A 22,755-nucleotide genomic window follows, 5' to 3' on the forward strand; every position below is an offset into this window, starting at 1 on the left:
CATGAAACTAGCTCTTCAAAGAGAATTTCAGGCATTTCCCCTCTACAACATACAGACGGAAAAAAAATCTTGTTTGGACAAGTTTCCTGTGACCGTGGAAACTTATAACCATGCACTAAGAGTGGAAAAATGTGGCAAAGACAGCTTATGTGCATCAACAGTAGGTATGTATGTTTCTATAGAGCAGAGTTTGGCTTGCTGCTACTACGAAGCTGTGTAATGGAGTAGAAACCTGGACCTGCATCCGATGCTGGGCTGTGCATTGTAGCTTCTAATGATCTTGGCCAAAATGTTCACTTTACTTAAAGAACGGATTCCCATGTTCCATGCTGCAAAGATTGGCGAGCGTGGTTAACTTATGACACAAAGTGACAGCCTACATCCTGGTGAAAACTCGGCAGCTGCTTACCGGGCCCTGGAGACTTCCATCCTCCCTGTCAATGCTGCCTCGAGAGAGCCGCACATCAGGTTTCTAAAGCAAACAAAACCAGACAGTTTCATTCTTGGTCTGAAAATCGCAGACATATTCTGCATTAAGTTCCTTCCTTATATGACACCATCATCCTCTAAATAAGAGAAGTTGAAAGCTCCCAAGTTTCAGAAAAATTCTCAAACCCAGTGATGACAAACCTAGGTCAGTTGCCTCAGCAAAGTCACATGTGCATGGCAATCAGGAGCGCACCACGGCCCTGCACAACCCAGGAAAGCCTGTAATTGGCTTCTCTGCCCCAGGAGCAGGTACCCATTTCCGCTTCCTGGCAGAGGAAGGCTTCTGTGTACTTGGCTGTATTGCCAAAGCAATACACCGCCCCTTTTCCCCACCCAATGCATCCACGATACAGAAGCCATATGGATAAATCTGGATTTAATGTAGATAGGAATATGTAAATTTCACTAATCTCTCAAAGAAGGCAAAGTAGGTTCCATGCCATCACCGTGCCGAGCTTGGCAGAAGGTGTCGTAGAAGGCCAGTCTGTCCGGGGGCTTCCTGCCTGCCTGACACCACGGTGATTCTTGCCTCCCTCTTTGCTCATGCACTCTGGCCGCAGACCCCTTCTTGTGCATTTCCCACGGCCTCTCCGGAGAGGACTGTTCCTTTCTTGGTCTTTGCCAGTCTGCTGTATCTTACAGAGATCCTCTATGTGGCAGGAATCATGCAGTGATTACTTCCTTCCCTCATTTGACAGAGAACATCCCACTGTTTGATTTGTACTTGTATGCCCTACGCTTGCAAGGATCCAGTGCTGAGCACCAAGCACAGAACCTATAAGCACTGGTGGGGTGGGGTGGTAAGAAAGAAAGGAGCTTTGTCTCTCTCTTCATATAAATGTATATTTACAAAAATGAAGCCATGCCATATAATTTTATAGCCTTTAAGTAACAATAATATAGTAGAAATTGGTAAAAACTGTGCTTAAAAAGCTGCATGACATCCCCCCATGAAGGCTGTCATAAGCAGAAACAGAAACCAAAGTGAGGCATATGGACTGGTGTCAGATTGCCTGGGTTCTGATGAGGCTCCAACCCCTTTGAGCTGTGTGACCTGGGCCTCAGTCTCTTCAGCTCCAAAATGGAGCACTTATGGTACCCACAGCCTAGGTTTGATGGGAGGATTAAATGAATTAATGCTGCAAAGTCAGTGCCACAAGAGTGTCAAGTAAAATGAATAGTTCTGTCTGCTGAATGGTGGGGCCATCTTCAAAATTTTGATTGTGTAATAGACTACGGACAAAGACCTTTGCATACAAATATTTGACTAAATCCCTGATAATTTCCCTGGAATAGATTTCTGAGGATGGAGTTACTGAGTCGGAGGGTTTGAACATCTGAAAAATCCTGGGTATATACAACAAGCTGCCCAACTGCTGCACTGTCCGGATTTACCTCTGTCAGAGGAGACTCTCTCTGGGCCCTACCACCACTGCACTGCCATTTAAAACAGAGCCAATGCAATAAACAAAATACTGTATAAATCTACCCTCCTTTCCTAAATGTTAGAACATTTCTGCTTCTTCTTACTGGATGCCAGGCGCCGTGAGGACAGAGGCCATGGGCTGTCAGCTTCCCCCACTATCTCCATGACTTGGTAGAAAACAGGACTCACAGGAGGGAAGAAATGAATCGCCGTCTGTGAACAGTGTCCCCTTGGAGAAGGCATTTAACCTCTCCGAACCCATTTCTCGGCTGGTCAAGGGGTTGGCTACCTCATACAGTGACTTTAAGGATTAAATATGTGCACATATGAGATATTGTGTAAATACTTGCTCAAGGAATGCTTTCATAAAAATGCAAGGCAGAAAAGAGATTTCACAGATGAAGAACCCAAAGCTTAGAAGGCAGAATTATAGGCGCATCCTGGAGATAGTGCAGGTTTGCTCCACATCACTGCAACAAAGCCAACAGCATAATAAGGCGAGTCAGATTAATGTTTGGATTCCCAGTGGCGATCAAAGTCATGGTTACATCATATTCTAGCCTATTAAGCCTGCAGCAGCATTAGGTCTAAAACACGATGTATATACTTGAATTAAACGATATTTTATTGCCAAACAATACCACATCGACTGACTCTTCCTCTTCCTTTCACTGAACGGCCTCTCTGTAGAATGTGATGCTCTTTCATAGTATTTCACCCACAGAACTTCCTCCAAAACTGGCGTCAGTTCTCTCAAACCCTGCTGCTGCCTTACCAACCAACTAGAGTCACGGAATGTTCTAGATCCTTTGTGTCACTTCCCGTCTTCACAGCATCCTCACCAGGAGCAGCTTCCATCTCAGGAAAAGTACGTTCTTTCCTCCTCCCTGAGCAGTACCGCCTCGTCCTTAGTTCCAGCATGAGATCGTGGCAGTGCAGTCCCACATATAGGCTCCACTTCAGATTCTGGTTCTCCTGCCGTGGCCACCACATCGGTGGGGACTTCCTACACTGATGTCCTGAACCTCTCAATCATCCATGATGGTTGGATCCACTTCTTCCAAACTCCTTTTACTGTTGACATTTTGACCTCTTCCCATGAATCATGAATGTTCTTCATGTCATCTAGAATAGTGCATCCTTTCCAGAAGGTTCTCAGTTGACTTTGCCCAGATCCATCAGAAGAATCTCTATTCATGGCAGCTATCACCTTGTGAAATGTAGGTCTTAAACAATAAGACTTGACAGTCACAACTACTCTTTGATCCATTGGCTACAGAATGGATACTGTGTAATCAGGCGTGAAAACAACATAAACCTTCTTGCCCATCTCCGTCAGAGCTCCTGGGTGACCAGGTACATGTCATATTTCAAAAGGAATTTTTTTTTTCTGAGCAGTAGGTCTCAAGAGGGGTCTTAAAATATTTAGTAAACCACGCTGTAAACAGATGATGGTCATCCAGGCTTTCTTCTTGTTCCACTGACAGAGCTTAGGCAGAGTAGATTGAGCAGGACTCCGAAGGGCCCTAGGACTTTCAGAATGGTCAGTGAGCACTGGCTTCATCTTTGAGTCACCAGCTGCATTAGCCCCTAACAAGGGAGTTGGCTTGTAGCGGCAGCTTTAAAACCAGGCAGTGACTTCTCCTCTCCAGCTACACCGGTCCTAGATGGCAACTCCTTCCAGTAGATAATCTGTTGCTTAGTGCAGCACCTTCAGTAATTATCTGAGCCTGATCTTCTGGAGAACTGGCTGCAGCTCCGATGTCAGCACTGCTGGTTTGTCTTGTACTTGCCTGTTTGGAGACGACTTCTCATTTCTCTCCTTCAACCTCGAGAACCTCTGCTAGCTTACAGCTTTCCCCTGCAGCCTCCTCATCTCTCCCAGCCCTCCTGGAATTGAAGAGAGTGAGGGCCTTGCTCTGGGTTAGGCCTGGGTTCAAGGAAATGCTGTACCTGGTGTGATCTTCTATCCAGACCAGGAAGACTTTCTTCCTATCAGCAATAAGGCTGGTTTTCTTATCATTCGTGTGTTCACTAGAGAAGCACTTGTGATTTCCTTCAAGAACGTCTCCTGTGTGTTCACAGTGTGGCCATGTGGTGTAAGAGGGCTGGCTCTCCACCCGTCTGGGCTTTCCACATGCCTTCTCACTAAGCTTGGTCATTTCTAGCTTTTGACCTAAATGAGATGTATGACTTCTCATTGTACTTGAGGGGTCATTGTAGGGTTATTAACTGGCCGAATTTCAATATTGTTGTGTCTCAGGGACAAGGGCTGCCCGAGGAGATGGAGAGATGAGGCAACGGCCAGTCCCTGGAGCAGTCAGCACACAATGTTCATTAAGTTCACCATCTTACATAGCTGTCGCTTATGGGACTACAAAACAATTACAATGGTAACTTCAAAGATCACTGATCACAGATCTCCACAAATGTAATAATGAAAAAGTCTGAAGTACTGTGAGAACTATCAAAAAATGACACAGACACGAAGTGAGCAAGTGCTGTGGGACAAATGGCACCAACAGACTTGCTCAATGCAGGGTTTGCCACAAACCTTTGGTACGTAAAGAACACAATGCTCATGATGTGCAATAAAATGAGGTTATGCCTGTAATTCTTTGAAGCAACATGAGGTTGCATTCAACCAGGCAATAAAAATTCAGTATCTTCTAACTGTAGGAAATATATATATATATTTTAAAGATTTTATTTATTTATTCATAGAGATACACAGAGAGAGAGAGAGAGAGAGAGAGGCAGAGACACAGGCAGAGGGAGAAGCAGGCTCCATGCAGGGAGCCTGATGTGGGACTTGATCCTGGGTCTCCAGGATCATGCCCTTGGCTGAAGGTGGCGCTAAACCCCTGAGCCACTGGGGCTGCCCTATTTTTAAAGTTTATTTACTTATTTAAGGAAGCTCTATGCCTAATGTGGGGCTCAAATCCACGACCCAGAGGTCAAACACTCTCTTCTGACTGAGCCAGCAAGGCGCCCCTAACTGTAGGAAATAACTTTACTTTTTTACTTAAACAAAAGCAAATGACATTTATTGTTTGCTTATAGAATTAGGTGCTGTGTTTCACGTATTTACATTAATTATCTACTTATATTTCCATATGAAATAACTTATTTTTCACAGCAATTCCCTCATGTTAGACTTTCCCCAAGACAGGATCTCAATTTTCAAATGAAAAAGCCTGTCTATATAAAGTCCCCTTGTGTTCTATGAATGGAAATATTTAAGGTTTTTCCTCACATGGTCGCCATAGGCTGTCTGAGTGAGAGATGAGTGCCAACTCGGAGAATTCGAGAGAGCCAGAGCCAGCCTGTCGGAGAGAAGGGGTTCTGTTACTGGTTCTGCTCCCGCGGGAAGCCAAATTCTTCGGTTTCCCTCTTACAAACTACTCTAGATTTGAAGATAGTAAAATTAAGAGGAAACTTATGTTTGAAATCTTACACCAATATTATCACAAACATAAAGGATGTTTGGAGCTATTCATTATGTCCCTTGTCACATATGCCTTCTCCTTCCCTCACTTTCTTTGTTAATTCAGGTATGACATATACAGTAAAGTACACAAATCTTAAGTGTAAAAACTTTTTTTTTTTAAATTTTTATTTATTTATTTATGATAGTCACACACAGAGAGGGAGAGGCAGAGACACAGGCAGAGGGAGAAGCAGGCTCCATGCACCGGGAGCCCGATGTGGGATTCGATCCCGGGTCTCCAGGATCGCGCCCCGGGCCAAAGGCAGGCGCCAAACCGCTGCGCCACCCAGGGATCCCTTAAGTGTAAAAACTTAATGCATTTTCATAACTGCACCCACCCAGTGGGTTCCAGCTTAGACCTGCCTCGCCTCACTGAGGGGCTGAAGTTCTGACCTCCAGCCTCAGAGGACTCACATAAGTGGACTGCATAACATGCACTGTCCCATGTCCAACATCTTTTGTGGACATTATCTCTGTAAGCCCCGCCCTTGTGGATGTGTGGAGGGGTTCGCCCACTTTTACTGTCATGCAGTATTCCACTCCATGAATGTATCTGTTCTGTAGGAATGGGCAGGTGGGTTATTTCCAGTTCCTGGTACTGGAAACCAGGTGTGAGCAAGAAACCTGCTGTAAGCACTGTGCTGTGTGGGCATGTGCATGGTGTCCCCGTGGGCAGCGGGGGAAGGCTGAAGGCACTGCTTCAGGTTCTGGGGACACAGCAAACAACAGTGGTCTCAACCCTCGTGTGCTGTTGCTCTAGAAAGCTTCCACTCGGAGTCCCTTCTCCTTGAACTGGGCCACACTGTCTTCAAATCCAGAATGTGGCATATGCAAGGAACACAGGAGGGCCATGGTCTGGCTCAGCAGCAAAGGGCCAGAGGCAGTCTCCCCACCCTGTTCCTGCCCCCAGGGGCCCCCGGTCCTGGCACTCATCATTCATTCAGCTGGCTGCGTCTGTATGAGAGGAGAAGCAGCTCAAACATTCATTTCCTTTTTCAGAACACAAAGTAGGCTTTATATAGACAGGACTTTCTCATTTTAAAATTAAAATCCTGTCTTTAGCACAGTACTATGTTAGAAGACTACTGTAAGGAAAATAAATGAGTAACAAAGTCAGTCTGTCTATAAGCAGTGCCCCTAATATGAAGCAAGGTCCTCTGAACAGACTGAGGGTGCACACGAGGCTGCTGGCTCTCTCTGGCCCGTGTGGGAGAGCTTGTGTAACGGGGTTCGCCAGCACAGAGCCGTCTCAGAGGTCATGAGCTGGACCAGGAGAGGGTCCCCCACAAGGACCAAGTGCTGTAGGTCAGGGCCGTGTGGCCTCGGGCAAGCACCAGAGTGGAGATGACATGAAGGAGTCCTGACTCCCCAAGGAGTCCTGACTCCCCAAAGTACTTAAGAAAAGGTAGCAGCCAGCCATATTTAACAACAGAAACCACTGTAATGGAAGTCTGAACAACAGAAGATTACAATTAACAGCTGTTCTTTCACCTCTACTGGAAAAAAACTTTGGCAATATTACTGACAAAGCAACTCTGAAGTTAATTTTTCCAAACCAGAATACAGCTCCTCTATCAAGGTGCACAAGCTTACCCCATGGAAGGGTGTAGCAGTGCTTTGCCCAGCATGGTCCAAGAACCAGTGAGGCTCAGGGATGTTTTGTCACCAGGTCATGATGAGACAGAAACAGAAGATAAGCAACTTTAAAAATTTATAGAGCGGGATCCCTGGGTGGCGCAGCGGTTTAGCGCCTGCCTTTGGCCCAGGGCGCGATCCTGGAGACCCGGGATCGAATCCCACGTCGGGCTCCCGGTGCATGGAGCCTGCTTCTCCCTCTGCCTATGTCTCTGCCCCCCCACCGTGTGACTATCATAAATAAATAAAAATTAAAAAAAATTTATAGAGCAATGTGAAATAGTAACTTTTAGACCTGTTAGAGTTCAAATAAACAAGTTTGGCTCATATTTTATATATTTTCTTAAAAATTTATTTTTCTAATAATTGCTTTTTACTTTATTTTACAAGGGTATCAGGTCTATAATGGTTTAGGAAAAAAACCCAGAAACCGACCTTCCTCACTGACAGCTTGAGAGACCTGCAGTGGAGAGCCCTGGCCTAAAAGGTGGCCTCCTGCCCAGAGACTCCACATCCTGGGAGAACACGTGGGTCCAGTTAAAGCAGGGGCCTTGTTAGCTAGCTGCTAAAAATAATCCACTTTCGGGAGCTCCAGCAACAGCAAAATGGAATTAAGGTTTATTTATAATAACAAGCAAATCTAATAAAAGCAATGCTCCTTTGCAGAATCCTTGCAAGTGGCTAAATCTCTCACTTGATCTATTATATTAGTTTCTGGTCAGGAGTGGCCAGAAGGTATTCTGAGATGGCCTCTGGGAACTCTATGTCATATGTGGGATATGATCTAGGATTTTAGAGTCTCAGCAATGCAGCTCTCACAGCTGCCATGGAGAACAAACTGAGAGAGAAAGCCCTTGGAGAAATCCATGTGTATTCCCTACTTCCCCCACTGTATACACGCTACACATTTAATCCTCAACCCAGCCCCAGGAGAAACATATTACCCACACTTTATAGAAAATGTAATTATCTTACAGATTAACAGATTAATAAATAAAACTATAGAGATTAAACTATTTATATAGTGTCATAATAACTAGGATTTTTATTTCTCATTTGGCTGAGTCCAGAATCTAGATTCTTTCTAGTAATGCCTTCTTGAAAGAGAGAGTCAGGGACGCCTGGGTGGGCCTGTCGGTTGAGCGTCTGTCTTTGGCTCAGGTCATGATCTCAGGATCCTGGGATCAAGCCCCACATCAGGCTCCTGACTCAGCAAGGAGTCTACCTCTCTTATTCCCTCTGCCTTTGTCCCTCCCCCTGCTCTAATAAATGAATAAAAATCTTAAAAAAACAAAACAAACAAATGAGAATCAAAGACAGGAATGATCATCTTCAGTGCCAACAGGTAGTCTGTTATTTTCCTACCACATCTCATGCCCCTGGTCCTCCCAGCCTGCAATGGCCTAAGGGACCCTGCGCTGTCTGTCTTCTGTATCCACTGCACTCTGGCCACTGCCGTGGCCCTTCTGTGCTCAGATACACTTGGCCCCTTCCTGCCTTGCCTCAGGTCCTTGTGCTTGGTGGCTCTTTTCCTGGAACACTCTTCCCCAAATGTTCCTGGGGTGACCCCTGCTTGTCATTTCAGCCGCTTGGCCTTCCCCAAAGGCTGTGTGTGCTGGGCCTCCCCTCCTGTGCCCAGTCCTCTCTGTTCACAGTCAGGGGCTGACTGAGGACAGCTGGATCTTGAGGACAGGAAAGATGAAAAGTCAGCTCATAGGCCTGGTGGTCATCTTATGGTAGCCACTGGCAGATTTTAGGTCAGAGAGCAACAGGATCAGATTTTAGAAATATCACTGTGGCTCTGGCAGGAAACAGTGACCTGACATTTATGTTACTCCAGTCTCCTTGATTTTGTATCTCTGCCTGCTACTCCTGCTAGAAGCAGGCCCCCATCTTGACTATACACTTGCTCTTAGCCCTACTACCTACAACGCCTACCTGACGAACACCCAAACCAAAGATAGGTTAGGGATTATCCACCTCCCCCCACTCTCCACCCCATGACACTAGTACCGATTTGATCTTGAAGCCAACAATGACTAAGTAAGTCATTCTCATTTAAGGACAGCAATACGAAATTCTAATGGGATGCCAATGACCTATGCCATGATCTTAAAAGAATGATCACTCATGACTTGACTCTGGAATGCAAGGCTAGCCCAAACCCAAGCAAAATGTACCCCATTGTTCATCATGTCAAAGTCTTTACAGGTTTTTCTTAAAAAGAAAAAAATATATATATGTAAAATACATACGTGTGTGTGTGTGTGTGTATGTAAAATATAGAGCCAGCATTATACCTAATGGAAAAACTATTACAGACAACATCTTTAAAAATAAAAGCAGACAAGGAACTATTTAATATGAAAGTTGGCAAGAGACGCTTCAGAATAGAAATACGAAGTATGTAACAAATGTTGAAATGAAGAAAAAATGCTTTTAAAAGCAACAGAAAACCCACGGAAATCAGAGTTCATGTGATAGATACCGGAAAATACAAGACAAGTGTCTAAAAATCAAATGCATATGCACACATGGAAAATGCACAACCAATGAGCTCAATGAAAATGATACCACTAGAGCAGCAGCAGGAAGCTCTAAGTGGATAGGCAGGAATTTAGCAAGGGAAGACATACTTAAAAAAAAATCATTAAAAGCTGCACAGGAGTAATAAAAGATGCTGGGAACAGACCACAGGGAAGTTCCTGGGCTATGGAGACATCCTCACCAAGGGTACCACAGACCCCTGGGGGCATATTATACAGCTTCGTAAGTGGACTTTGCACATAACCTGGAAGCTATGTTGAGTCATGGGACACCTGGGTGGCTCAGCGGTTAAGCGCCTGCCTTCAGCTCAGGGCATGATTCTGGAGTCCCAGATCGAGTGCCGTATCAGGCTGCCTGTATGGAGCCTGCTTCTTCCTCTGCCTGTGTCTCTAATGAATAAATAAATAAAATCTTAAAAAAAAAAAAAAGAAGCTATGTGGAGTCTTGGAAATGTCCTGTGTGTGGGGTATGGGTTACACAGACTTAGCCATTTACTGAAGCTTGCCCAGGGGTGCCTGGGTGGCTCAGTGGTTGAGCGTCTGCCTTTGGCTCAGGGCGTGATCCCAGGGTCCTGGGATGGAGTCATGCATTGGGCTCCCCACAGGGAGCCTGCTTCTCCCTCTGCCTGTGACTCTGCTTTTCTCGGTCTCTCATGAAAAATGAATAAAATCTTAAAAAAAAAAAAAAAGCTCACCCTACTGTACCCTCTTCTAGGGTTCATTCAGTGTACGGTCTATAAATGATCTCAGTGACAAGAGAAAGCCCAATAGCTAACTAGCCGGGTCCTGAGCCTTGTATATAAACACCTGAAACCACTCAGAAGACTGAGTTGGTGTTGAACTCATTAAGCTACTTTCCACTCCCCAGGCTATAGTCACATCTCGCGTGGGTGGGGAGTTCTGAGAACAGTCTTATGACCCATGTCATTAGTCATGCTCATTCCTTCTGCCTGGTGGGGTTTCCGGAACTTGTCTGCTTTGCAAATTCCAATGGATCTCTCAGCCTTGGCTCAACATATCTGGACTCTGGCACCATCCCTGACTCTTCCAAGCACCTGAGGGTTCATTGACTGCCCTTGCTGTGCACAGAGCAGGGCAGAACAGCAGCATGGGCCAGCACGCTGTAACCCTGAGAAAACCCTTTGTTCACGTGCCATCAGTCATACCCAAGACAATGGTATGTAGGTACATCAGTTTGGAATTTGAAGAATTCGTAATATGGGCTTTTTCAATCCCATATCAATGCAGAAAAATAGGCTGTCCGACAAAAGTCTAAGATGTGCTAGGGAACAGCCATTCTTGGAGCCCATTCCAGATCCAAATGGATCCGCTCAGATTACTACAGCAAACAATCACCAGTGTTGGCAGCTTGCCTACATCATGATATGCTTCAAAGTAAATCATTTAGATTTTTGATAGCTTGAAACTTCTGTTCCAAAGTAAATCCTTCATGGTGCCTATCAACATTTCCTGTACTTTGCTGTAAATGTCTGCAAGAAGAACACCTAGCAAGTTGAGTAAGTGTTCAAAGTACCCACAGCAGGATGGTGCCTTGCACCTCGTGTGCGCCGAGCAGCCCTGCAAAGCAGCCAGGACAGACCCTGCGGCAGGACTCTGGGCTGAATTCGGGCTGTTACATGCTGGCTGGGCGACCTCAGGAAATCTCTGCTGTAAAGTGAGGGTGATACAGGAACAGGGTCACCCTCCTTTATCTTGGTTTCCAAAATTTAACAAGCACCAATGACTGGAAATTTATTTTAATTTGGAATTGAAGCAAGTTAATTTCATGACAAAACCTGACCTGAACTGACCTGACCTGAACTGACGTGAAGTCTGCATTCATACCTGTGAACATTAAGGTTTTGTGCATGAAGATTAGTGCTCTTACCTCCAGGATGCTAATGGAACAGGACCGCTTCCATGGCATGTGTGCTATACTACACTATCCTTCTAAAGTAAAAAATATTGAATTCTGAAGCACATAAAACCTTCAAGAACTTTGGGTAAAGGATTTTGGACCTGTCTCTTCTTTCTGGGGTGGCTGTGTGGACCAGCTGACTCCATATAGGAGAAATACATCTGGTGGTGAAGGGCATCTGTGACCAGGGTGTATGCCAACTGGCAGTAACCGAGTGTGGGGTGTGTGCGGCGTCTGCAGGCCTCCCAGCATGCTCCCAGTTCCTGTGGGCACTGGGATGGCAGGCTTGCTAAGGGCAGCCCACTGTGCTGGGGGCACTGGCTTCACCAATGGGGAAAACACGCCTCACCCAGCCTGAGTGTTTTAATTTTAAACTACAGTTTTAAAAAAATGAGAGCCACTTATGAAGGCTGAAACCACTGTGGCATATCACCAGTAAGTGTTGGTTTCAATGCTTCTCTGCTCGGAAGGCTGTAAGCCTTTTGAGAACTATCCCTCACCCTCACCGGTGTCTAGTCCCCCAGCATACAGATTGACACAGACGTGGCTTCAGGGAATGTTTACTGAATCAGAGCATGAGGGACCGGCTGTGGACTACCCAGGGAAAGGTACTGACCAAGAATGTGTGGAAATAGTAGGAGTCCTGGCTCTGTGCAGCCATCCTTCTCAGGCTACCCCAGGAAGACAGAACTAGCTGTGCGGGCTGACTAGGGAGTGGGTCCTGAGGCCGAGGGCACAGAAGTGCTCGGCCATGAGTCCAAAGGGCCTTTGTGTCAAGCGACACACGGAGATGGCTGTGCCTTACTACTTTCCCTCTGCCGCAGGACTTCTCAAGGGGGCTGCAGACTCGGGCGGTCCAGATACATGTGGGAGGAGGCCTGCGCCCATCAGACCACGAGAGGAGGAACGCCGCGAGGGCAGACCACAGGTTCTCAGCTATCTAGTGACACGTGCTACAGGAGCAAGATATAAGGTAAGCTGACCCTTAAGGGGGAGCTGCTTCTGCAAAAACCAAAGAAATACTTACACCTCTGAGCCTGTAATGCCACTACTAAAACCTTGGATATCTGGCCAGAAAAAAAGTCCAAAAAAGCAAATAACCCACTATTCCAAGTGTTAGGGACCAGATGTAAAAGGAACTCTCTTGTTCTGAAAAAGATGAACTCTTCCAATCATCCGTGATACAGTGCACTCTGGCAGAGCTTCACAACTGGAAAAAATCCGAATTACCAGAATTAACCAGAAACACAATTACCAGAAATCTCTCCTCTTTTTCCAGCCAGCGCTGATCTTCTTCCATTTCCTGCTGCTGCCGGATTAGCCGCTCTTCCATTAGGTGGGTCGGCAATACCTGCCCAATCCCTCGCAGGTCCAGCACAGCAGAGTCCTGGCAGGGGAGCAAATAAAACAGCACATCCGCTCTCAGGAGTATATTTAGGATGCTCTTACTGTTTTCTGTGTTTTTCCAAAAATAAACAAGTAAATAAAGCAGAATAGAGGATGGTGGAAAGAGGGTCTCTTATACTCTGCTCATGGGAGCAACTTTCCTGGAGGTTCCAAGCTACCACTTGCCATGCATCTTTAACAAGTACAAGGTCATTCAGCTCCACCTGCAGGATTTATTCTAAGGAAATTGTCCAGGGCACCTGGGTGGCTCAGTTGGCTGGGGTCTGACTTCGGCTCAGGTCATGATCTCAGGGTCCTGGGATTGAGCCCCGAGCCCCATGTGTCAGGCTCCCTGCTCAGTAGGGTGTCTGCTTGTCCCTCTCCCTCTGTCCCTCCCCACACCCATGCACGTGCTCTCTCTCTCAAATGAATGGCTAAAAATCTTAAAAAAGAAAGAAAGAAAGAAAGAAAGAAAAGAAAGAAAGAAAGAATCCAAGGTATGTGCAGAGAATACATTGCTGGCTGCAGTGAAGAAGTGAAAATGATCTGGATTAGGCTTAGTACACATATGCCATGGAGCACCAAGCAATCGTCAAACATGCTCAGGCAAGGGCAAGGGCATGAGCAGCCAACTCCAGGTCCTCCAGGAGTCCAAGAATCAACATTTACTATTACAGGAGTGGTTCTTGTTTACCAGGCAAATCTGATGACAGTTAACATGGCCCACAGAGTGGGAGGCTCTGCCTCCCTGCTCCTTCCCGAGACACGGCTGGTGCACATGCTGATGACATTCAGCCTGAAGTGCTGCCGTTCAGGTGAGTGGGCTAATGATGGCGGCGGTGTCTCTTTTAGTAAAAAGGATTCAAAGAACCAGGAGGAATTTGAGCAGATGGGAGTGCCTTGACCTTAAAATTAGGCCGTCAAAATCAGTAACTCTTAGGATTCAGAAATAAAAGGTACTTTAGGCCAAGCTTCATCAGCTAACAAACAAAAGCCCAAGAACACCCATTTTACCTCCACATTGGGCTGCCACATTGATATCTCCTGTGGTCTATGATTCCATGAATCCGTCTGGTCCAAAAGAGATGCCTGACCTGGGTAGATGCTGCCGGCCATGGCTGGGATCCCATGTGAAGCAGGATAACCAGAGACCTGTGAATGGGGCGCAGCAGGGTCAGGTTCTGACACAGCGTGCTTCTGCACAGTTCTACTTTCCTTGTGTAAGGAAGCAATAAAGATGACAAAAAACACTGCAAACAGAACAATGATGCCCAGAGACTCTAAGTCTGAATCCTGGAGCCTGTGGCTATGATACCTTACACGGGAAGGGACCTCACATATGCGGTTATAAATTAGGAGTCTTGATATGGGGAGATGATCCTGGATTATCCCAATGGACCTCATGTAATAAGCAGGTTCCTTACCAGTGCCAGCGGGAGCAGCAGGGGAGTAGGGAGGAAATGGCTACTGAAGAGTGGTCAGAGATATGGCACCATTGGTCAGAGATATGGCACCACCATTGGTGGTGGTGGATCATGGCCAAGGGATGCAGGTGGCCTCTGGAGGGTGGTAAAGGCAAGGAAATGGATTCTCAACTAAAAGCCTCAGGAAAGGTAATCTATGAAGGTCATGTAGAAAAGCAGTGCAAATATACACCAAGAAATCAGAAATCATTTACTCTGCAACCTTGATGCAAAAGCAATAGGAGCCATGAATGTGGCTCTGTGGGTGCTCCTTTAGAGCACCTCTTCTCTAACAAGCTAGGGCTGACAATGAGAGACACAGGCATCAGGTTCTATGATGATTATGGCAAAGAAAAGACTTTCAGGTGCACAAGGAGAAAAATCCCAGGGCAGAGGGAAAACGAGAGGAGTTTCTTTATGTGGCATTCTCCCTCAATCACGAGAGGCCAGAACCAGCATTTGTTTCCATAACTCACTGGGTTAGTACTGGATGGCCGGGTGGTCAGTTAATTTTGTAATGAGTTAAGAGATAGCTAAAGCCATATTTCCATACATCAACACATTCTTCAACAAAGACTTTGTGTATTTGTTAGGTCTCTGGTCATTGATTTATACCAAAATTGCATACCGACAACATGTAACTAATGAACTTTCAAGTAAGATGTACAAATTGTTCTCACAGTTTACTTGAATGCAAGTACTTCAATACAAAAATTCTACTAAACATAAAATGACATATCACTACCATTCTCGGTCGTATTACTGCCAAAGAACTTCTAGCAGTTTGCCCAACAAAGAGATTTCAAATGTCCTGTATCACACCAACCCTGTGAAAGGACTGACGGGCATTTTAGCCAAGAAGAGCACGACATAACACCAGGTGATGCCCTGTAGCTGTTCTCATTTACAAGATAAGGAAACCTGGGGCCTGGGAGAACTTAATCACTCGTTTGATGAAAATAAGAATGTTTTAATTTATCCACTGAAACCTTAACTCTGTTCTACACACTGTGGTAGGCACTTAAAGCAGAGACAAGCCCGTCCTCATGGGCTTCCACTTGGGGTGGGGGGAGCCACAGATGAACAAGTACCAGAGCCAGGTAGCAAAAGGGGCACGGGCCGCTGTGGAGGGCCCATGGAGGCCTGTGTTCTCTCTGCCGCATCAGCGGAAGCTGTCACACTTACTCTAAACAAGTCTGGTGTCCGAGTCCTGCTCAGTGCCTGTCTTCCTTCCTCAGGCCATCCATACACCTCCCGCTGCTCTGACCACTAGCCTAGGTCAGGGTGCTGGCTCCCCAAGGATGAACCACAGCCCAAGGCAACCAGTAACCTAGACTTATAGCAAGAGGAGGGTCCGGTCCTGTGAGCTCCTCCCTCAAGGGGGTTGGCACCTCACTCATCTTCATGCTCTCAGGGCCGAGGACAGTGCCAGGCAGAGGGCATGAGTACTCCCGGCCAGCCTGTTGGCTGAGGAGCTCCCCAGTGATTCTTGCCTCCCTGGAGCAAGGGGGTGTCTCACAACAGTGTCTCCCTAGACGGGTCTCTCAGGCTCAGCATCACCTCGGGTGCTGGTCAACAGCCTGGTGCTCTTGGGCCCCACTTCAGAATTAGTACAGTGGGACTGGAGACAGTAAAGCAGGTGAAGAGCCTGCTGTAGACACCATTCCTGTGTTCCAAAGTACCATCATCCTTTCCAGTGTGGAAGGGACGGCACTCTCCCTGGGACCGTATGCTAATAGCGAAGTGCTTGTCCATACAGATCTAAGAGGCCTGGATTTAAATCAGAGTTGAGAGGCATGTAAAGGAATAAAAATGCTTTCATTTGACCCTCAGCAACCCTGCAAAGGAGGCATGGTAAGTGAGCCTCTCTTTTTGCTCCTGGAGAAACATGTGAAAGGAGATGGCAGTGAAGGGAACTTTTAGCTTCTTCCTCTCCGGACAAAGACTCAAGGACTCCCCATTGCTTGTGTTGTGTTTGAGCTATCTTCTTCAGTTGAGTGCTTTCCATTCAAGGCTGATATCACAACTGACCCTGTCAGCCAGCTAGGAGTACCAGCCAGTTATATAAAAAGTACGGCTACAAAAGAGCCACAGTCGACACAAATTATGAGAGGTGATCTTATTTCCTAGAAGTGATTTGGCCTATTATCCAGATCACATTACCATGGGTACACGATCTGTGGTATGGTCACACAGTGGAATACTTCTCAGCATTAAAAAGTTGTGAATTACTGACTCCCTCATTGGGATGTCAATGCACAGACATCACACCAAGTAAAAGCAGCTGAGCATGAAAGAGTAGACCCTATTTGATCCATTCATCTGGAAGTCCAGAACACGCAACGCCAATCATTGCTTATGGTCAGAAAGCAGTTGTGCCCAGACAGCAGGTGGCTGCCTGGAGGAGCTTCCAGGGTCACAGAAATGTTCTCTGCCCTGGTGTGGTGTGGGGGACACAGCTGTGCCCTTCATCAGAACTGAGATCTCAGCATTTCACCTTAAGTAAGTTATGCCTCCAAAAAGCAAATACTCTTCCCTCCAAACCAGAAACATTACTGACTTTGCTTCTAGTCCTTTCCTTTCAAGGATCCTCTTTTCTAACTTGTAGAAGATATTTCCCTGTAAGAAGGTATTTGACATTCTTTCCACATCTGTCCATAGGCATCTTGTCTAGTTTTTTAGGTAAATTTGAGTGTTATTCTTGCCTTCCAGAAAAACTGTCCAGTTCATTACTACTTCTGTATAGTAGGAGCCACCAGGTTCACCCTACACCTTGCACAAAGGGAGGAGAGGAATGGAGTGGAGAATGTGGGGCAGGGCACCTGCCCAGCTGCTGCTTTAAGGCTGAGGGGCCGACTACAGCCCTCTGGGCTGGTGACATGACACCTACCTAGACAATTATTTAGTGGGTTACTTTCTTAGCTTTCTGCTTGACAAATCATACTCCTAAGTACAGAAATAAAGAGTATAAATACATACAATGTCCCTCTCCACCCTCAAACGTGGAGAATAAAAGAATGTCTCACACATACCTGATAATGATTGGTTTGTACCATGTGCTGTGGACTGGGATAAAATCCTTCGCTGGACCTTGGACTAGGGTAACCGGGTCTGCTGGGCTGTGCAAAAATCAACAGAGCATATGAATGAGTATTTGAAAATTCTGTTCTATGTCTTACTGAAAAAGGCATTTCTCCAAAAGACTTTAGGTGGAAAGAATGATAGAGTGTCCAGACACTTCAGTGGAGGAGACACTCTCCCATAAACATCAAAGACAGCAGGGTATTCCTATGTGAAAACATGAAGCTGGATCCCTAGCTCACAATACACACACAGAAGAACTCAAAATGGTCACAGATCTAAACATAAGAGGTAAAACTGTAAAACTCTTAGAGGGATCCCTGGGGGGATCAGCAGTTTAGTGCCTGCCTTCAGCCCAGGGCGTGATCCTGGAGTCCCGGGATCGAGTCCCACATCGGGCTCCCTGCATGGAGCCTGCTTCTCCCTCTGCCTGTGTCTCTGCCTCTCTCTGTGTGTCTCTCATGAATAAATAAATAAAATCTTAAAAAACAAAACAAAACAAAACAAAAACATTCTTAGAGAACTGGCCAGTCTTTGTAACCCTGGGTAGGCAATGGTTTTGTAGATATGAAACCAAAAGCTCAATCAATAAGAGAGAAAAATTGTACATCATCCAAATTAAAAGCTTCTGTGCCGCAAATGGCACCGCCAAGAAATAGACAACCCATAGAATGGAAGAAAATACTTGCAAATCATGTATGAGAGTCATATCCAGAATACACAAAGAACTACTGTATCTCAACAAGCTTAGGGGAGCACCACCCATCCTTTGAGTCTTCTACGGCGATTTCCTGAAATCTCCTGATTTTTCCCACCCGATGTAACACCTAAATCCTCTGCAACACTGCTGAAAGCCCTGCTTCAAACCCTGATGGATGCAGCTACCTCTGTCCTTGCTCTAACTCTGCTACTGTGGGGCTGTTCAATCTTTTTTTTTTTAAATTTTTATTTATTTATGATAGTCCCAGAGAGAGAGAGAGAGAGGCAGAGACACAGACAGAGGGAGAAGCAGGCTCCATGCACCGGGAGCCCGACGTGGGATTTGATCCCGGGTCTCCAGGATCCCGCCCTGGGCCAAAGGCAGGCGCCAAACCGCTGCGCCACCCAGGGATCCCGGGCTGTTCAATTTTTGAGGGTGGAAGATGCAGCCTACACTTTGGTGGCCCAGATGCGATTCACCCCAAACTTTTTATTTTTTTTATTTATTTTCTTATTTATGATAGTCAGAGAGAGAGAGAGAGAAGCAGGCTCCATGCACCGGGAGCCCGACGTGGGACTCGATCCCGGGTCTCCAGGATTGCGCCCTGGGCCAAAGGCAGGCGCCAAACCGCTGTGCCACCCAGGGATCCCCTCACCCCAAACTTTTTAAAAAATATTTTATTTACTTAGTCAATCATGAGAGACAGGGAGAGGGAGGCAGAGACATAGGCAGAGGGAGAAGCAGGCTCCCTAATGGGAGCCCAATGTGGGACTTGATCCCAGGACCCTGGGATCATGCTCTGAGCCGAAGGCAGATGCTCAACCACGGAGAAACCCAGATGCCCCATTTCACCCCAAACTTAACCAAGCATGAGGATGGATCCCCAAGACAGTAACAGGAAAGGGGCACCAAGGGTCACAGACTTTACTGTGTTCAGGGTGGCAATTTCCAAAGTACGTTCCAGGAAGCCCAAGGGACTACCCTTCAGATTTGTATTTTTAAAGGTTTCATTTAAACAAGTGGTTAAAAGAGGTCAAGGAAAACAACAAAATTCAACTATCTCTATTCTGATAGAGTGGCAGCACTCGTGGCACAGGTATGTGTTAACATGTACACATTGCCATGGTGGTATGGGAAAGGCTCCCGGGGCCCAAGCATGGAAGGATGCAGAGCCAAGAATCAGGACAGGAAACAGAGCTATCTGACAGTTATATAGTTGTGTCCGCTAGCTTAGATTCTGGAGGTGGCATGTAAATAACACAGGCAAAATTAAAAGCTTTTACTCAGTATGGCCAATGTGCACTGAACTACGTGCTTTACGTACAGTGTGACAATCTGAAGACCAATGCCACCCAGGAATATTATCACCCTATTTTAAAGAGGATAAAACCAGGCCTCAGAGAAGTCAGGCAGTGTGAACAGGCTGCACAGTGCCTCCTGGCAGATCTGCTTGACTCCAAACTCTGCTATGTGATGATGCCACTCTATGACAAGCACACCTTGACTCAACAAATAATAAAGGAAAAAACAGAAAGGGATTGATCAAAAACTGGCAAAATCTCCATACAACATCCCAGAGGGACTCAAATACTTTGTGGGTAGCCAAAGAGAGCACTTACAAGGTTCAAGATAAAACAACAGGTAAAAAGATGAAAACAAGTTCTGTGTCAGACAAAACTATTGCACAAAGAACACCACAAAGCCAGATTCTGCTCACTAGTGGCTGTGCAGAGTGCGCACGTGCCATCACACAGCTCTGCCTGTGTTCTCCACAAACGGGGAGCCAGCACGGTAGGCGGGGGCAGGCTCGGGACCAGAGGGCCAGCATTTGGGGTCAGGGCGACTCACTGCTCTGCCTCCACATTCTCAACAGGGAGCTGGGGACAGGGCTCTCATGAAGGTAGAACAACATGTCATGCTTTGCGGATGGCTTCCGCGCGAGTGGCCAAAAGTGTCAATTCCTACTAAATACTACGATTCAGCAGGGTTGCTCCCTCCCTCTCAAACACACAAACTTGGATTGTAATATTTCTTAACAAAGCAAACTATGGAGCTGTTGAAGTCCTGTCGTGTGAGGAGGAAGAGAGGAAAAACCAAGACATCCTAGACCAAGGGTCCTGAATTAGGTGGCGGCGCTCCGGCCAGGGGTCCCAAGGGCATTGGTCTTCAAATTATCACACTGTATGTAAAGCACGTAGTTCAGTGTACATTGGCCATTTGAGAGGGCGCAGCTGCTGAGCACCACACCTCCGGCACCCAAGGTGAGAGCAACAGGGCCCGCTCTCCCCTCAGACCCTCGTTCAACCCTATGGAGGTAAAACAACAATAAAGTCCTATGATCTGAACCCAGGTAACACTTGGCAGAGTTTCTCAGACACTGAACCTCCTACAATAACAACTCCCATGTATATGGAAGGACAATGTTAATTTGCTTTGTTTGAACTTTACCAAGATTTTCTGCCATTCTAGAAAATCACATCACATGACCAGTGAAATTCGTGCTCGGCTGTGGCCATAGGCTCTGCATTTGCAGGTGCTGCCGATGTGGTGTGTCCACACACGGGAGCAAGCACCTGGCCACCTCACCACTCCTGGGGGTGTAATCCCACCTGAGCGGCTCCCCCAGGGGGGTGCATGCTGTTTTAGCTTTCTGGTACAGTTAGTGGTCTCCTGGAAGAACTGGCATTTTGAAATTAGTGTTAAGTTATTTTACTGCCTATGTATTTTACTTGAGAGCTAGCAGTGGGACATCATAAATGCTTCCTACAGAAGAGGAGCACTGCCTCCTGTTAGGGCTGAGAAACACTTCTGAGGCACCTACTCTGAACACTTTATCTTCCGGACCCCTTTATATTTTCAAAAATTACTGAGGACTCCAAGGGCTTTTGTTTATCGGGAATTTATCTACCCATATTTATGCTATTAAAATTAAAACACTTAAAAATAACAACAAACTAATTACATGTTTAAAAAAATACTTTTTTCAAAATTAAACAAATCAGCGAGCAGAGTGGCACCCGTTACATGTGTGTATGTAAATTCCTCTAATGGCGGGCCTGGGAGAAGGTTGTTGGCTCTCACGCTGGCTTCTGCATTGTCTGCTGTGCTGTCTCGCTGTGGCACACAAAGAAAATCCAGCCTCACACAGCCGTGCAGCTGGGTAGGGGAGGAGTCCGTTAACAGTTTCTTGGCACTGTTGTGGGCATGGCTTCTGACATTATACCCCAACTCAGAAAGTGCTGGTTTCTGAAAGTGTGGAATCTGAAACCATATCTATCATTATCTGTTACGTTCAGACCCATGACTCCGTCTTGTACTGTGAATGGATCGTCTACCCATGTGTGATTCTGTGACATCCTGCAGTGATCATTTGGAAAATACGAGTCACTGACTTATGTGGACCTTCACAATGCCCACCCGTTTCAGTCTACACATGCAAAGAAATCACATTTGTTTATATCACTCTGAGCTCATCAGAAAAGCCTCCAAATTGGGAAGCTGTCAAGGTTATGGTGATGGATGTTTTTTGAAATTCTAAATTTTGCTTGGAAACTTGAATTTTATCATCAGCAACAAACACTATCAGTTACTTTCCCTGATGACACGGTCTTGTTTCTTTCCTTCTTGAGAGGATGTCTGCCAAATGCACAACTCTGAACAGCCACAGTGTCTGCCCACCCTACTTTCAAGAAAAACTGGTTTTCTGTGAGAAAAGTGTTTAGTTCCACTACTCAGCTGCACAGCAAGTGTCTTTCCTGACTTGCTGTTTCCTCCCACAGAAGACCTGTGGCTGCTTCATCCGGGTCATTCTTCCGCACGCTGGCATCTCTTTCTTGCGTGAGCACGGTGGTAAAGAATAGAGTGGTGACCAGCACGGCCTGGCGCCATTGCCCTGGCGTGTGCCAAGGTGATCATAGCTTTGTCCACTGTTATGTCTGCAACGGGACTGCAAATGTTAGCAGAGTGGACAAGGCCAATGACATGTGGACATTATTATGAAACGGTTTTGTTCTCACGGCCTTCTGAAATGGTCTCAGGGGCCCAGAGGTCCAAGAAATACATTTCAAATACTGCGGAAAAGGCTATTTTTAGCTCGAGGCTCTCCACTGATCTGATGGGAACGTGCAGAACAACTTGCAGCAATGAAATGAACCCAAAGTGGGGCTCCCTGGGCTGCACACCTCTTGGACAAATTTCTCTGAAGATTATTATTGTGAGAAAAAAACTAGTACTAAGTACCCATGAAGAAATTGGTGGGATCCCTGGGTGGCTCAGTGGTTTGGAGCCTGCCTTTGGCTCAGGGCCTGATCCTGGAGACCCGGGATTGAGTCCCACATCGGGCTCCCTGCAGGGAGCCTGCTTCTCCCTCTGCCTGTGTGTCTCTGTCTCTCTCTCTCTCTCTGGGTGTTTGTCATGAATAAATAAATAAAATCATAAAAAAAATGGTAACATATCTTTAATAATTAGCTTTGTGGTTATAATGCCTTTGCCATTAAGTATAACTAAGCTTTTAGTTTTTTGGGTTTTTTTGGTAAAGATTTTATTTATTTATTTACTTGGGAGAAAGAGAGAGCATGAGCTGGGGGAGCAGCAGAGGGAGAGTGAAAAGCAGACTCCCCGC

General features: G+C 46.2%; 1 protein-coding gene across 7 annotated transcripts in view; it reads right to left on the reverse strand.

Annotated features, from left to right (window-relative positions):
- The window catches only part of PTK2 (protein tyrosine kinase 2), a 271,928-nt gene that overhangs the window by 14,624 nt on the left and 234,549 nt on the right, over positions 1-22,755 (reverse strand). For 6 of the 7 annotated variants that reach the window (XM_055314396.1, XM_055314395.1, XM_055314392.1 and 3 more), the window contains 4 exons: positions 17,386-17,472; positions 13,905-14,042; positions 12,760-12,891; positions 410-472 (listed from right to left, as the gene is read on the reverse strand). In XM_055314396.1, the coding sequence (XP_055170371.1) occupies positions 410-472; positions 12,760-12,891; positions 13,905-14,042; positions 17,386-17,472 (420 nt within the window). The remainder of the gene's footprint in view (positions 1-409; positions 473-12,759; positions 12,892-13,904; positions 14,043-17,385; positions 17,473-22,755) is intronic. The other variant, XM_055314394.1, reaches the window with a different exon arrangement.

The sequence above is a fragment of the Nyctereutes procyonoides genome, unplaced genomic scaffold, assembly GCF_905146905.1.
Source record: "Nyctereutes procyonoides isolate TBG_1078 unplaced genomic scaffold, NYPRO_anot_genome, whole genome shotgun sequence".
In the NCBI taxonomy this organism is placed as follows: domain Eukaryota; kingdom Metazoa; phylum Chordata; class Mammalia; order Carnivora; family Canidae; genus Nyctereutes; species Nyctereutes procyonoides.